We start from the raw sequence: 17,530 nt of genomic DNA, 5'->3' as shown, positions 1-17,530 counted from the left end.
CACATGCTATATAAAAGGGCTGGGTAAAATAAATTGACATGGAGATTTCATATATGAGGATCTAAATCAATCCTTGGACCTGTATTTGAAACACAACATAACTTTGTAGTGTTAATGAGTGAGAGTACTGTAATTGTCAATTGTCTTGAGATGAGACAAATCTATATAAAAAAATTCAAAATTCAACAAAAATGACTAAATTTTTTTCCATTATTATTTTTCTTTGTAGTTATGAGTATTGTGTTTGGTTAAAACCCAGTGCTTCAAGTGATATGATGTTGCAATCAAGTGGTGCCTATAATAAAGAAATAGAAATATCATCTCAATATGCATGTCTGAGATAAACAAATTAGTTCATTATGTTGTCCAACATGTAACGTCATTTAACTTAGTTGAGAGTTATCCAACATTATATTATCATGATGCACTTGATTTGATATCCTAGATTTTTTGAAGTTTGACTATGTTGTCCCCGAAACAAATTTGAAAATAAATAATAAATATATAATAAGCATTTGTAAAACATTAAACTTGTTAAAAGTATACATGTGAAGCTTGAGGAAGCTTTTTAGAGGTTTTTGTTCTCCTCCTTCTTTGGGAGGTTTTAAGTCCACTCTTTATCCATTTACTTATCTTTCTATTATATCTCTTTTTAAATCCAACAACTTTGCCACCATTACTGCTAGTATGATTCTCCACACTGTCCTTATCACCATTACTATCATTTGATAGATATTTGATATGAAGTTTAGTCACTTCCTTACTTAGTTCCAACACAGCTTCATGAACAAGAACAAATGTCTTTGGACTTTCTGATACATCATTAGCTAATTTAACAAGGGGCATAATTGTCTACACCAAGCTTATCTTTGTAGTTTAGGATCAACTTCAATCTCTTTCCCTTTAATATTATACATAACACCACATCGTGCTTTTTTTATCCACCTCTTTACTATATATTTTTAGGGGAGTAATTTGACATCATGTTAATTCAATACCCTTAATATATGACAACATAATAAGCCTACTCATTCAAACTTTACAAGTGCAAGTGATTGTCTCTATGGAAGGTTTGAATGTCAAACTATGCTCTTGTTTACTATCATCCATGGTAATCACATAATCAAACACGATGACACTATCATCATTCATGGTGATCTGTCTTTCTTTTCTCTTTTTTTGTATATGTAGGATCATGTAGATCATATTGGTATTGGAACAAGTCAAAAATAGCTCGACTATAGACCTCAACAAGTTGATGAAGCATACTTGAACTTTGCAATATCAACCTTGGCAACCTGTCAAGTGCCTTAAAATTTGTCTACAATTCGTTATAACGCTTTTCCTCCAAAATTTGTTCAAATTTTCCAAAGAATCTGTTGATAGCGACTTTTGACAGACATATTGACACTTTCACTAATTTGTATGCTTCTCATGCTAAGTGCCTTGAGTTCTTCATATAGCATGCTGTCTATTTCTCTTTTATCTGATACATGGACAACAATGCTTGCCAAGCTTCTTCAAACTCAGTTTCATACCACCAGTGATAAATGCAATCGTTAAAATCACTCACCATTGAATTTGGAAAGTGTTTCATTGTATTATTTGAAATATACCAAGTGCACAAAGTATGCTTTATATCTGGCATTACTTCTTATAACGCTTGTGACATAGTAGCATCTTGGTTAGGGAAAAAGGTAAGTAGTCTTGCATTTTTGTGTGCACAGAGAAAAGTGTCAAAGAGCCATTTAAAACTCTCAATAGTCTCATCATATAACAATTTTAGTCCAAATATTAACCCTTTTCTATAATGGTTGAAGCCAAAGAAAATTGCAAGACATCTATGATCACGGTTTGTGCAGTAAGTTGTATCAAGTGAAATGACTTCTCCAAAGCAAACGTAATCGAACAACATGCGTGTATCAGCCAAAAATACATTTATCACTTGCTCGTTTGAGTCTATTTGGTGAGTATCAGATTTTCTGCTAATTGTTGCTCAAAATACCGAAATATACATCCAGGTTCATGATATCCCATGGCTCATTGCCTTCTTAAATTAAGATAATTCTTTACATCAACTCTCATAAATCCCAAATTGTTTCAACCTTTTGCATATTGACTTTGCAAATTGAATGCTGATTTTTAACTAATCCCAACTTTTTCAACATTTTCTAATTCATAATGTTGAGCTGGTGTTAATCCTCAATAAGATGTAAACAAGTGAACAGCTTCAGGAGATTGATGAAGATGATTATGGTCTAGAAAGACTTCATTCATTTTGTATTTTCCATTTACTTCTTTAACTTTCATTCTTACTTTGCAATCTGTTCTTATCTCATCTCTAGGCTTCTTTGTTTAAGCATCTTGTTTGTCTAGTTTTTTTTTTTTTTTAAATCCCTTCTTTATGATGAACATATAGATGGGAAGAATATGATGATTTATCTTTTTTTACACTTGTTAAAACTCTATTTTCGACCATTGAAACCAGTCCTCCTACTATATGCTTTCCAAAATTCCCATAATTCTTCTATAAAATTCACGATCAAGTCTAAGAATCAGATTTATATCCAACCTATAAGCGTCCTGCAGAATTGAAAGGTACATACCCATAATATAAATTTCTTATAAGTAAATAAAATAAATACAAACTCATATATGAAATATAATGATAGCAGAGAAATTGTGATCTCAAAACTAACAAACATGTACATCTACAAACAAAAATAGATATATATACACACAAAAATAGAAATATATTAACCAACATATGTATATAATATATTATGTATAAACAAAAGTTATATAAAGCCAAAACAATTTTCGGTACAAACAGAGCATGCACACATGTATAACGAGAGCTCAGATTAACCCAACTTATAGAAAAACACATATATCTACAATAGGAATATAAATATAGTAGAAAAAATATCTTCTTTCACCAACTTTAAAGTTATCAAGTTCGATCATATAATTATCTAGTGTCCGCAGACCCTTCCCTGTTGTTTCTGCTATCTTCTCTGAAACTTTTTCCCACCAGTTCCACTAATTTTCCCGCGCTGCTGTATGAAGAAGAAACAATGGACCAGCGCGCGAATAACGAAGAGCGACTAAGGGGGTGTTTGGGAAACCCAAAACCATGGTTTCAGAAGTACTTTTTCGTAAAACGAGATAATCTCCTCCATATATTTACTTCGTAATCTGTAAAAGCACTTCTAAAACCATGGTTTGGTTTCTATCCAAACACCCCTAAATTGCCGGAGGGAAATCATAAAATAATATATGAAATTATATAGACAATTGAGATTGAATAAGAAAACTGATGGACAAGGTCAAGATAACATATTTAAAACGACGTCGATTAAATTAATTGTCTCTTACTGTAATATCCTACATTTTATTTTAGGATTTAGTAAAAAAACTTCAAAAAAAATGAATATTATTATAATATAATAATATTTTTATATTAAAAAAAATTTAAAAAAATGAAATAGGGTGGAAAGTTGAAAGTTGAAAGACTTGCGGTGGAAAGCTCGGTAGAAAGTTGAATGATGGGATTGGCAATTGGAACCTGGTTGTCGGGGGAGAATTTGAAAGACTGTCGGTGGACAGTTGGAACTTGGAAGATTTTTGGTGGAAAGTGTGGTGGAAAGTTAAAGGTTGGATGATGGAATTTGCAGTTGGATGTTGGAGTGGGGCAGAATTTATTAGGGGGAAGCTGTCTCTAATAAATGTCCGGGAGTGTTAAATATACCCCCACATCTCGGTTTTGCCGTGTGCAAGAGAGGAAGAGAGAGACAATGGGAGAGAAACGGATAAGTATATCAGTGAAGGAGATGACAGGTTTATCAGTGAAGGAGATGACAGGTTTTGAAGCTATTTTAGGTAAGTAAAATTATTTTTTTCGTTAAATTTTTTTATGAATATTTTTTTGTATATTTTAAGCTTTCTAATGACAGTATTACTATAGTGATTAGAAAAAATTTTAAAACTTGTACATGATGTAAGTATTGAGTTTTGATAATAGATGACTATAGAAATTTAGAAGTAAATGGGCAGTTAATTTTAATTGGTTTAGATTTACCTAGCAAACTTCAAATTTATAAGCCATATCAATGGGTATTAAGAGAATGTTTGGATAGAAACTAATTTTAAAAATATTTTTACGATATACAAAACAAATATTTAAAAGAATCTGTTTCATTTTGCGAAAACTTTAAAAAAATATTTTTTTATCTTTTCAAACACCCTTTAAATATATGTACGTGTATAGCTTTATTTATAAAAATACATTTAATATAAAGAAGGAGCCTTAAGTCTTGTAGGATCATCGTTATCGAGGAGTTGTAAGTGCTTCCAAGTTCAACCTATTGCTTCCTTCCCGAACCAATGCTTTGGCCTTATTTTTGTCTGAATATGTTCTTGTCAATTTCTTCCATGCGGACTAGAAAAGGAATTTTGATTTTATTATGATTAAAATGCACGCAAGCTTCAAATTTATAAGCCATATACGTAGGTATTAAGAGAGTGTTTGGATAGAAACCAATTTTAAAAATATTTTTACGATATACGAAACAACTATGTGGAGGAATCTGTCTCATTTTACAAAAGAGTACTTTTAAAAATATTTTTTCATCTTGCCAAGCATCCTCTAAATATATGTACGTGTATAGCTTTATTTATAAAAATACATTTAATATATTCTTATCAGTGTTAAGTATTTTCCTTTTTTGACTTATCATGACAAAATATACAGAATGCTTTGCAAATAAAGTATGTTTTATGATGTGACCTAGTAATTTATCTTATCTGATTTCAGCATTCAACGAACAAGCCTTCAGTCGTGCCGGAAGTAAGTGCTTCCAAGTTCAACCTATTGCTTCCTTCCCGAACCAATGCTTTGGCCTTATTTTTGTCTGAATATGTTCTTGTCAATTTCTTCCATGCGGACTAGAAAAGGAATTTTGATTTTATTATGATTAAAATGCACGCAAGCTTCAAATTTATAAGCCATATCCGTAGGTATTAAGAGAGTGTTTGGATAGAAACCAATTTTAAAAATATTTTTACGATATACGAAGCAACTATGTGGAGGAATCTGTCTCATTTTACAAAAAAGTACTTTTAAAAATATTTTTTCATCTTGCCAAGCATCCTCTAAATATATGTACGTGTATATAGCTTTATTTATAAAAATACATTTAATATATTCTTATCAGTGTTAAGTATTTTCCTTTTTTACTTATCATGACAAAATATACAGAATGCTTTGCAAATAAAGTATGTTTTATGATGTGACTTAGTAATTTATCTTATCTGATTTCAGCATCAAAGGGAGAGCAAGAAGGAGCCTTAAGTCCTGCAGGATCATCGTTATCGAGGAGTTGTAAGTGCTTCCAAGTTCAACCTATTGCTTCCTTCCCGAACCAGTGCTTTGGCCTTATTTTTGTCTGAATATGTTCTTGTCAATTTCTTCCATGCGGACTAGAAAAGGAATTTTGATTTTATTATGATTAAAATGCACGCAAGCTTCAAATTTATAAGCCATATCCGTAGGTATTAAGAGAGTGTTTGGATAGAAACCAATTTTAAAAATATTTTTACGATATACGAAGCAACTATGTGGAGGAATCTGTCTCATTTTACAAAAGAGTACTTTTAAAAATATTTTTTCATCTTGCCAAGCATCCTCTAAATATATGTACGTGCATATAGCTTTATTTATAAAAATACATTTAATATATTCTTATCAGTGTTAAGTATTTTCCTTTTTTGACTTATCATGACAAAATATACAGAATGCTTTGCAAATAAAGTATGTTTTATGATGTGACCTAGTAATTTATCTTATCTGATTTCAGCATCAAAGGGAGAGGAAGAAGGAGCCTTAAGTCCTGCAGGATCATCGTTATCGAGGAGTTGTAAGTGCTTCCAAGTTCAACCTATTGCTTCCTTCCCGAACCAATGCTTTGGCCTTATTTTTGTCTGAATATGTTCTTGTCAATTTCTTCCATGCGGACTAGAAAAGGAATTTTGATTTTATTATGATTAAAATGCACGCAAGCTTCAAATTTATAAGCCATATCCGTAGGTATTAAGAGAGTGTTTGGATAGAAACCAATTTTAAAAATATTTTTACGATATATGAAGCAACTATGTGGAGGAATCTGTCTCATTTTACAAAAGAGTACTTTTAAAAATATTTTTTCATCTTGCCAAGCATCCTCTAAATATATGTACGTGCATATAGCTTTATTTATAAAAATACATTTAATATATTCTTATCAGTGTTAAGTATTTTCCTTTTTTGACTTATCATGACAAAATATACAGAATGCTTTGCAAATAAAGTATGTTTTATGATGTGACCTAGTAATTTATCTTATCTGATTTCAGCATCAAAGGGAGAGGAAGAAGGAGCCTTAAGTCCTGCAGGATCATCGTTATCGAGGAGTTGTAAGTGCTTCCAAGTTCAACCTATTGCTTCCTTCCCGAACCAATGCTTTGGCCTTATTTTTGTCTGAATATGTTCTTGTCAATTTCTTCCATGCGGACTAGAAAAGGAATTTTGATTTTATTATGATTAAAATGCACGCAAGCTTCAAATTTATAAGCCATATCCGTAGGTATTAAGAGAGTGTTTGGATAGAAACCAATTTTAAAAATATTTTTACGATATACGAAGCAACTATGTGGAGGAATCTGTCTCATTTTACAAAAGAGTACTTTTAAAAATATTTTTTCATCTTGCCAAGCATCCTCTAAATATATGTACGCATATAGCTTTATTTATAAAAATACATTTAATATATTCTTATCAGTGTTAAGTATTTTCCTTTTTTGACTTATCATGACAAAATATATAGAATGCTTTGGAAATAAAGTATTTTCCTCTGATCTTATATATAAGAGTTAATTGGCAATTCTAAATATAAGACATCCGCTTCGTCTCCCAAATTTATGATGTATTTTAAAAATATCCCTATCTATTGTAAAGTATTTTTTTTTATCTAAGTGTAGTTTCAATGTATGTGATTAAATAAGAGTAATTTAAAAAAATCAATATATATTTGTTACAAATAACTAATTCAATTAATTTTTTAATATTTTTAAATTAGTTATTTAGTTTTTATATTAAACACGCGAGATAGTATTAAGTAATGAAGGCGGCAGCAGTTGTAGCACTCAAGAACAGTCAAGGGAATCTGAGAAAATAACAGAAATCACGACACAGCGGGGAAAGAGAGGGCGAAAATTTCATAGGAAAGAGTCACAGAGAGGGAAGAGAAGCCTTGGACGCCTCTGCACTGCCTCCCCTTCTGCTCATATTCCCATCCCCAAGTCCCATATGCATGCCAACTGCTTGAACCCATTAAAAGAGCTTCAGGCCCATTTCCTTTAGTTAGTCCCATTTATTTTTACACCATGACACTGTTTTTGATCTGTAAAATATAACCTTATTTTACTCTGATTAAAGAATTTTGATACTAAAACAGTGTTTTTTCCCCATGAAATATGGTTTCAAGGACCAAAAGTTCAAAACCGCTCATATCTAATTTCAAAAATGAAAATTAAAATAAAATAAAATTTGAGAAACTGAAAATAATATTAACTCGTTAAATCTGATCTAGTCAGGGTGGAAAATTAAGTGATATCTATGTACGTACCTGTATGTACCTGTATGCTGCTTTTACTTTTTCTGTTTACTTTGTGCGCTGCTTTTCTCTTTTCCACTAATAATTACCAAAAGAGAATGCCTGGCAAGTAAAGCATCTTTTGCGATGAGTTAAGACACTGTAATTTGTGCGATCTAATTTCAGCATCAGCATCCGAAGGCGAAAGTTACTCATCACCACCGACTCGGCCGAGGGAATCACGGGGGCCAATCAGTAGTAAGTGCTTCCAAGTTCAAGCTCTTGCTTCCTTCCCCAACCAATGCTTTGCCTTTATTTTATTTTATTTTATTTTCCTTTGTGCGCTGCTTTTATGTATGCACATAGCTTTATTTATTTAAAAATACATTTAATATTCCTATCAATAACGTTGCGTAATTTATCCTACCAAAACAGAATGCTTGGTAAATAAAGCATCTTTTACAATGGTTATGACACTGTCATTTATGTGATCTAATTTCAGCACGAACATCCGAACACGAAAGTTACTCATCACCACCGACTCGGCCGAGGGAATCACAGGGGCCAATCAATGGTAAGTGCTTCCAAGTTCAAGCTCTTGCCTCCTTCCCCAACCAATGCTTTGCCTTTATTTTTTTTTTTCTGAGTATGTTCTTGCCAATTTCTTCCATGCCGAGTAGAAAAGGGATTTTGATTTTTACTATGATTAAAATGCATGCTAACTTCACATTTAATTTATAAGCCATACTATGGGTATTAAATATATGTACCTGTATAGTCTTATCAATGTTGCATATTTTTCTTTTGAAGGATCATCGCTGATTGCGCAGATGGAATCAATAGGGCCAATCACTAGTAAGTGCTTCATTTTAAAGAGCAGCCGAAACATTCAAATTAAGCAGCTGAAATATTCAAACTTACCAAAATGAAATAACTCGATGGAATCAATGTACCAAAATGAAGTTTTATAATTTGGCTAATTTACCATCCCCGCAAAAAAAAAAAAAAACACCTCTTCTATTCCCCAAAGCCATCTCAGCAAATGACAATAGGAGCATCGGTCCCGATGGTAGTTTTATTGTAAAAGTTCTGTTGTTAGTTATTAAATTAGACTTATTAATTTCTAAACTTATCTTGTGATTCACAAAAATATTTATTGAGGGGAGTGCAACTTTATTATAAAAGCTTCAATTGTGAATAACTAATAGAGACTTGTGAATTGTTAACCGTTTTAATTTATCCATTCACAAGTCTTAATTAGTTATTCACAACAAAATTTTTTGCAATAAAATTTCAATTTTCAATAAATATTTGTTGTTATTTAATTATTAAATTGGTTTAGAGATTAACGAGTCTAATTTAGGAATTCACAAATTCCAGTTAACTATTTATAATAAAATTCTTACAGTAAGGTTGTTGCCATTATCAGAGCTTTGCCCGCCAGTGCTACAATTCTGTGCAGACAGGGGTTGTAGCTGCTCACAGACATACGCAGCTTTGAATCCCAAAAAAAAAAGGGAGTAAAATGTGATAAAATACCCTAAATTTTAAAATCCCATTTCATTCAAAAGACATGATTAGGGTTTGTTAACTTTATAGGTCTGATTTTGAATATATGTATTTCAACTACCTTTAAAATGTATTTTCCCTTACTTTTTTTTTGTCTGAATCTATTATTGTTAATTTCTTCCATGACTATATTTGTTATGTGCTTCTTTTATATTAACTAATTAGAGATTTGCAATTTAAATGTTTTATTAGGATTAAAATGCAAACTTCCCATTTATATATTTAATTTTAGAAATAAATTTTTATTAAAAAAATAAGAGGATGAAATATATGAAATAAGTTGTTGTTGGGAACTCAATTATTTCTTTGATCTTGTTTATAAAATATTTCCAACATATTTCATCGAAACTAAGAAAAACCTTTAAATCTTATATGACTTCATGTTAAATATTTAATGACTTCACAATTTTATCCATATCTAATATATATTTTTGAAAAAAATGACAGTTTACAAATATAAAAATAAATTAAAAGTAAAATTATACATTTATATAATAAATTTAATAAGTTTATTTACATTAATAAAAGAAAAATATTCTCAGGACCAAAAAAGTAATATGTCATTTATAGTTCTATTTCTACTTCCTTTATTATTGAAAACGGGTCATTTTATATATTTTTTCTGTGAATGGAAGAAGAATTTATGTGATTAAAGTTTAACACATTTAGAGTATACATAATTTCTTGAATTTAATTATACCTGTAATCAATATAAATTAATCACACAGTGCACATGTTTTTAGAAAATATATATTCAATCCATGCAAATATTATTATATGCTAAAACGACTTTAGAGGAACTTAATCCACAAAGTTTATTAACTTATATAATTGATTTATTTATTTTTTCCATTTGAGGAGGAGATGGAGTAACTTGGCTTCTACCTGAGATGCAAGAGGACCGATTGGAACCCGTGCTGGAGATAACATATTCAAGAACAATCACTGGAAATGAAAATGATATTGGTATTTGTTTTACAATAATCACTCAAAATGAATCAATATTCTTGCCTTGTATTCATAATTAGTCAAAGTGAAATCATAAAGATTCATATGCAAGCAAACAAATATGTGTGTATATATACATGTCAGGTTTCTTTCAAGGGTATGTTTTCTTCTCATGGCCGCCAAAACCTACCAATGAAAGGAACCACGGTATGTCGAACTCCTTCATTGTGTTTTTTTGCCATTAATAATTCTTATACTATATACAGAGATTCAAACACTAGTTCAATCAAACGTATCATCATTTTTTTTAGTTAACAGCCGGAAATATGTCTTCTCATCATCAAGCGAACCATCTGCCGTAACTATTGAGTTCAAAGCATTTGAGAAAATGCCGCCCGAGATAGATAAAAAGATCGCAGTGGTGGACATTAAAATGAAAGAGATGCAAGCACGGCAGCCCAGGAACTTTTCACCATCAGGTTCGAAGCCCAAGTTAGTGGTGCAAGAACATGGACCCAATACAGATTCAAAATTGCTTGCAGCTGCATATGCTTCCGTGGGTTCCGATGTTTCCCCTCCAAATAGAGTTTTCATTGTACCTGGCGATGCTATTTATAAACAACGAACCCCTTTGGGAAATACTGTCCTACACTTAGCAGCTGCATATGGAAATAATGCAATGGTAGAGAAGGTGGCTGAGCAAGCTCCCTCTCTTTTTACAGTGACCAACAACAATCATGATTCTGCATTGCATGCTGCTGCAAGAGCAGGCCATGCCTCTACCATTCAAAATCTCTTGAATACTTGGTTGACTTTGGTAAGACGTGAGACAGATGGTCATCATCAAGATCAACCTACTCTACATATGATGCTCTTGGTGTCTTTGACCTTGTTACGGAATAAACAAGGAAACACTTTTCTTCACGAGGCATTTATGGTTAATGCGCATGCTGGGGCTCTGATTTTCAACGCTTTTGAAGATTCTTTTATGAGAGACAATTCAGAGTTGGAGAGGTTGAGTTTAAGAAAATTGTTAATAGTTTGGTTGTATTTGCAATCAACGGGAGAGGGGAATCATTGCTCTATGTAGCCATTGAGGTTGGTTGCAAGCAAGTTGTTGATCGACTGTTGGATATCTGCATCCAATATGACCTCAAGCCTCAAGGAAAGTCTCCCCTTCTTCCAACACTCACCAAGAGAAATATGGGTAATTATAAATATATATATATATATCTTGTCACACAATCATCATGCACTCATTTATTCACCATGCATGTTGCTAAAACATTCTTACTGAATAAAAATCGTTTTGATTATACTGCTGGTCTATGTAGTTATGCTGCAAACCATTCTGTGCAAAAAGCAAAATTGGATACACTTGAGAAATGAAAAAGGAAGCCTTCCTCTTCATCAGGCGGCGTCTATGGGGTACCGTGAAGGTGTCTCCTTCTTGGTAAAAAGATGTCCTTCATGCACCATGGAAAGGGACAACGATGGCTTCTTCCCCATTCATTTGGCATGTAGTGGAGGTCATGTCAAAGTAGTTGAAGAGCTAGTTGAACAGCTACTAAAACACTACCCAGATCTTAAAGAGATGCTTGACAAAAATGGCCGAACTTTGCTCCATGCTGCTGCTAAAAGTGGAAAATATGAGATGGTTAGGTACATCCTCCAACATCCAAAGCTTGAGTTTATGATAAATCAGAGGGATAATGATGGGAATACTCCTTTACATCTGGCCACCCTAAACTGGCATCCCAAAATTGTACATTCCTTGACTTGGGACAATAGAGCCAATTTGGCTATACTTAACCATGAAAATCAAACAGCTCTAGACATTGCTGACCAAATGCATGACCCAAGTCCATCCCTTGCACAGGTAAGTTACAGTTCGTTCTTTCCCCAAAAAAATCACAATTCTTTTTCAAAGATTTAATGTTGTTGTAACCAAAATGGAAGTGTTTGTTTGTAGAGACTTACATGGATTGCATTGCAATCTGCTGGTACGCCTCGAAGTTTTGTTGGGTTCACGTCCCGTTCAAATGACACAGAATCATCTAGTAAAGAGAAAGAATCCCGCAACACTACTGGACAATACAAAGATAGAATTGACACTTTGATATTGGTTTCAACCCTTATAATAACAGCATCCTTTGCTGCCGGGTTTGCCATGCCGGGAGGCGTAGATCATGGAACAGCTACTATGTTGAAACGTGTCATGTTCCATTTGTTCATTCTCTCCCTCACAATCTCAGTATTTGGGGCTATTATTACAACTATAATTCTCACGTGGGCTCGTTTAAATGAGCTGCATTTAATCCATTTTGCTCTCAAGTGCGCAATGCCAATTCTAGGTATTTCTTTAATGGCTTTATCCTTGGCATTTTTGGCAGGCGTGTATCTTGCAGTTAGCAAACTAAGCTGGTTGGCTACCACATTCTTGGTGTTGAGTGTGGTTTTGATCTTCATGGTTGTGTTCTTGTATGCCCTCCTCTTTCTACCCTCCTATTCAACCGTACCATTTCTTCGGTGTATTTCCTATTATCCCTTTCTTCTCTTTGCAGAGATAGCTGAGGTGAAAATTGATGCCAACGACAAAAGTTCCAGTACTTCTAGCACCCCATAATCTAAATGAAGTACATGGTTGTTATTAGTATGCCAGGATAGAGAAACACATATTAAGTATATTTAATTGTCTGGTGTCTATTAAATAATGTCGTGTGTGTGTATATTCACCTGATGCATTGTCGTGGGACTAGTTTGTACAAGATGGTTGGCAGATGTATGGCTTGTAATCTTGTGTGTCTCTTCTGTACGTGGAATACTGGTAAAAATGTGATCTTTGTGTGCTTTGTCTAATTGTATTTGGCAACTGATATTGTCTCATAATTAGTAACTGATATAGCCCCCAAAAAAAAAAAACATGAACTAGCAGTATCAAGTTATAGCTACTATTATTCAATATGATTCAAAGAGACAGAAATTAATTATAATGACTCCCTATTACAAGCTCTGACAGCTCGAGGGACCATCAAAAAATCTTACTCTCTCTACCACTACTACCACCGGTCTGTCCTAATATGCCTCGTTGATATTTCATTGTTGTAACCGTAAATAAACGAGAAAAAAAAAAAACAATGGTGCAGATATATTAGCATTATTCATTTATGTCATGGAAATTAGCATCCATAGTTTGTGTTCTTGATAGGAAGAAGAGGATATCTACTATAGCATGATACCAATGGAAGCCCTAGAGTTGATGCAGTATTTTCTTATGCTTTTTCCAAATAGTAATCTAGCCCTGTTGTTCACAACCCGAGAGTCTGAAAAGATGAGTACCAGCAAATCGAAAATAAAGCCAACATGTAACAAAAGGCAAGCAACATGATTTAAAGCAGAAACATGGCAGCAACAACAATTGATGAGGTGGTGGCAAAGAATAATCAAAACCTTTAAAGGATGGCCTGGCCAGCCAGTTTACTGCGATTCCAAACAAAGGGATAATTCGTAACAGATTTCCTCAAGCTAAGGATGTATATTTTCCTGCAGAAAACCAATGCTTCTCCAGTCTAACCCCGCATCTTCCTTTGATCAGGTCTGTATCCTGATCTCTCCAGATCAACATAAATCACGCTCCCTATGTTAACTTTCATAAAAGGCCGCCAAGATGTTAAAACCTGGAGACAAGAACCTTAAGTTTTAATTATCATTTTCAAACTCCCCTAATGAAAGAATAAGTTACATTGAATTTTCATGGCTATAAAGAAATTATATCCCATGCCTTTTAGAGTTAGATGGATTCACTCATTTCTCGGCCACCCATAAAATAATAGTAATCTTTTTAATTTCTTCTTATTGGGATTTCTCGTTAAGCTGTACGTTATAACTTTCAGTTGATGAAACCGAGATTTTTGCGGTTACACCACAAAAAAATTGACTTTAGCGGTAACATTTTGCAAAATGCCTTTTGTATAAAGAACTTACATTTTGGGGTTATATTTCCTGCTGTTGCAAGATGCATATCATCTTCATAGCGCCTCTTTTACACCGTTGTAGATGAAGATGCGGTGTTAGACTACTGGAGATGCGCTGCTTTGTTGGAAAATAGAAAAAACTTTTATTTAAATCAGAAGTTGTAATTTTGTAATAAAGGTTGCTTGAACGCTCGTCTATAGCTTATTGGCATCCTACGACAAACCATGTACGGTAATAGGAGCCTTTGGAATATAGTTGGGTTTGTTGTAAACAAAGTTGATCGCTGCCTGTGATGAGTGTTTTAGATATTAAGGCAACAACGTTGTCACTAAATTACGAGTTTAAACTTTTATGAATGTAATGAATGCCTGAATTCCTTTAATTGAATGGACGGTGACAAAAAATTAATATACAGATTAAAATTAAAATGAAGTAATAACTTGATGGTTAATTCCTATAAATATTATGGGGACTACTATTTTGGGAAAAAAAAAAGAATAAATATGGGAGAAAAAGTGCATTGAGGTCTTGTATCTTTAGGACCAAATTGAATTTCTAGCTAACTCTTATATTTAATGCTGGAGGTAGTATACATACTCATATATATTCTATCTTTTAGAGTTAGATAAACACAACATTGCTGCATTTTTAGAAGTTAAACTTGAGACTTCTTGTTAAGTTATATATCGAGTTGGACTAAGCGTCTGGTAGTTATGAAGGTTCTTAATTAATTTTATCATCGTCTTTTTGAATATTCTTATTCTTGACTTCACTACTGCAAAAGAGATATTTTATGGCAGTTAAAATAAGTTTTTCACAATGGTTTTGGGTGCAACATATCTATGTCATCAACTTTAAAAAATCAAGAATTTCATGGAGGTTTAAAAACGGCCGTGGTATGTGACTTTTCACGACGGCTATGTGAATAATGACCGTGAAAAATTTATTTATGCTTTATTGAATTCTTCTTCTCTCACTTTGCCCAAGACCTAAAGCCATTCACTATCAGTAGAACATCGAAGCCTTCAACTACTAGATCAAAGCTGCCAAGACTTGATGAAGATAAGATCAAACACACAGATCTAACAAAATTTGTAAACTTAAGGCTGTCAAACTCAGATCTACAAAATGAGGAGAATAAAATTTAGATCTATTTAAGCTTTCATGTATCAAAGTATGTTTAAGCAAAGAGAATAATAAAAGCCAAATTTATTCAAACTCAAAACAAACATCATGTTTTAATCAAAGAAAACACTACCCACATCTCAAACAACCAAGCCACAAAAAACTATGAAACCCATGAAATGAATGGAAGAGAAATGACAAAAAAACTCACAAATAAAAATGAAGAAGATTATGCAATGGCGATGTAGATGGAAGAACATGACAAAGATGACAGAAGCAAGGAAAAAATGCCAACAAAGATGGGAGGAGGAAGAAAATCTAGTGGGAACGATAATGGAAGACCAAGATCTTTGACTGTGAAAAGTAAAACACTATCACTTGATGAAAATGGTTTTAAAATTCTGACAAAGTTGGTAAAACGTTTTTTTTTTAAAAAAAAATCACTGTAAAAAAGACTTTTCATTATGGTTTTTTAAAAAATGGCCGTAGAAAATAACCACCGTGAAAAATAAAATTTAGTTCCATATAATTACAAAAATGTTATTGCTATTTTATTTTTACAGTCTTTTGCCTGATAACCGTCACAAATGATCATGAAAGCTCTTTTTTTTGTATTAGTGGTTCTCACGTTCAATCATCATCATCATTACATATAGAACCACACGAGAGTAGGTGATAAAAGTCTTCAGTTTTTAATGGTTCATAATAATTATGTTGTCGTAGAGGCCACAAACAAGAGTCCGTTTTTTATTGGGACCAAGAAAAGAATGATTCATAAGCTAGCAAAAGAGGTTAACAGAATTTAATCAAAGAATAAAGAAGCACACACCGAGAGGATTAGAATAAAAGCAAAGCACATAGAATACAAGTGATATAGGTAAGCCAAAAAAATTAAAAAAAAAAAAGAAAGATTGCTGGATACAAAAGGATCTATGTACCTAATAAAAAAGTTAGAAAGAAAAACAGAATATAATGAAAGAATAAAGAAGCACACATACTGAGAAGATTAAAATAAAAGCAAAGCACAAACAAGGTTACAAGTGATGTGTAAGCCAAAAAAACAAGATGGCTGGGTACAAAAAGAATTATGTCTCTTAAATTTTTTTAAAAAGAATATAATACCGAAGAATAAAGAAGCATACACTGAGAAGATTAGAATAAAAGCAAAGGACAAAGAAGAATACAAGTGATGTATAAGTCAAAACGGAAACAAGAAGAAGAAGAAAGATTGCCGGATACAAAAAGCAATATGTCCGAAAAAACAATTACTCTCATTAATTATTGTTTTAAGTTTAAGTAAAATATAATTGTACTATATAGTTGTTATAAAATAAATTATAGGAATAATATCTTAATTAAAGAATCCCTTTTTTTATAATTTTATAATATAACTTCCCCTGATCATAATTGTTCATCTCTTAAATTTAGTTATATATATTGTTATGTACTTATATTTATGTATTGTCTGTGTGTGTTACCTTGGCATTGTGATAATAATCCCAGGTGAAAATTTAACGTCTGGAATAACTAAATGGAATCCCAGGAAACAAACCGCCGTAATAATTATCCTCAGCTTCAGTTGTTTTTCTGGGCTATTGAATAATGATTGAAAATGATATATATATTTTTAGATGTTTGAACTTTTATTATTCCTCTCATTCTCAAGGTAGGACGTTATTGAGGGTAGCTATTTCCCATATTTATTATTTTTTATTAAGTTACTCATATTAATACTCTTTCAATAATAATTAAATATTAAAAAAAATTAATCGTACAATGCACCTGCATATTCTCTAAAGCTGCTCATCAATGCTCCACACACATGAATTTTGCTCATTAATACATGTGCGCCCTTAATTAGCTGTGTTTTCAAATGCCATTTTTTAAATAAATAGATAAATAACAACATTTTTGGAAGAACATGCCATATTAATTACTAGCTACCCTAGGTACTAAGTATAACAGTTAGTTGGAGATTCAATTTTGATCCTAAATATAACATTCTAATCAATTCTATCTTCCATATTTAATTCATTTTTCCCAAAGTAGGCACCATGGTGATTACACATGTTAAAGATTTTCATTTAATGCATATGATTAAGAATTGTGTTTTAGAAAAAAAAACAATACCTATTTATTATAAAAACTAATTTAATTAATTTTTTTAATATTAAAAAATTAATTATTTAACTCTTTTATATTAAAAAATCAGAGACAATATAATCAACCAAGTTAACTAACTTTTTAAAGATAGTCAAATTGACTGCAAACTAAATCTTATA

General features: G+C 32.3%; 1 protein-coding gene across 1 annotated transcript; it reads left to right on the top strand.

The window, feature by feature from the left end:
* Positions 1–10,536: 10,536 nt before the first annotated feature.
* Positions 10,537–12,774, top strand: LOC114717558 (protein ACCELERATED CELL DEATH 6-like). Its single transcript, XM_028902743.1, has 4 exons — positions 10,537–11,039; positions 11,129–11,355; positions 11,483–12,027; positions 12,121–12,774. Exons 1-4 carry the CDS (start codon positions 10,537–10,539, stop codon positions 12,772–12,774), a joined length of 1,929 nt encoding a protein of 642 aa, XP_028758576.1.
* Positions 12,775–17,530: the final 4,756 nt, after the last annotated feature.

The sequence above is a fragment of the Neltuma alba genome, unplaced genomic scaffold, assembly GCF_004799145.2.
Source record: "Neltuma alba isolate B1F8T4 unplaced genomic scaffold, ASM479914v2 tig00011754_pilon, whole genome shotgun sequence".
NCBI lineage: Eukaryota > Viridiplantae > Streptophyta > Magnoliopsida > Fabales > Fabaceae > Neltuma > Neltuma alba.
Note: the sequence above shows the minus strand (reverse complement) of the source record. Positions and strands in the feature narration are given on the sequence as shown.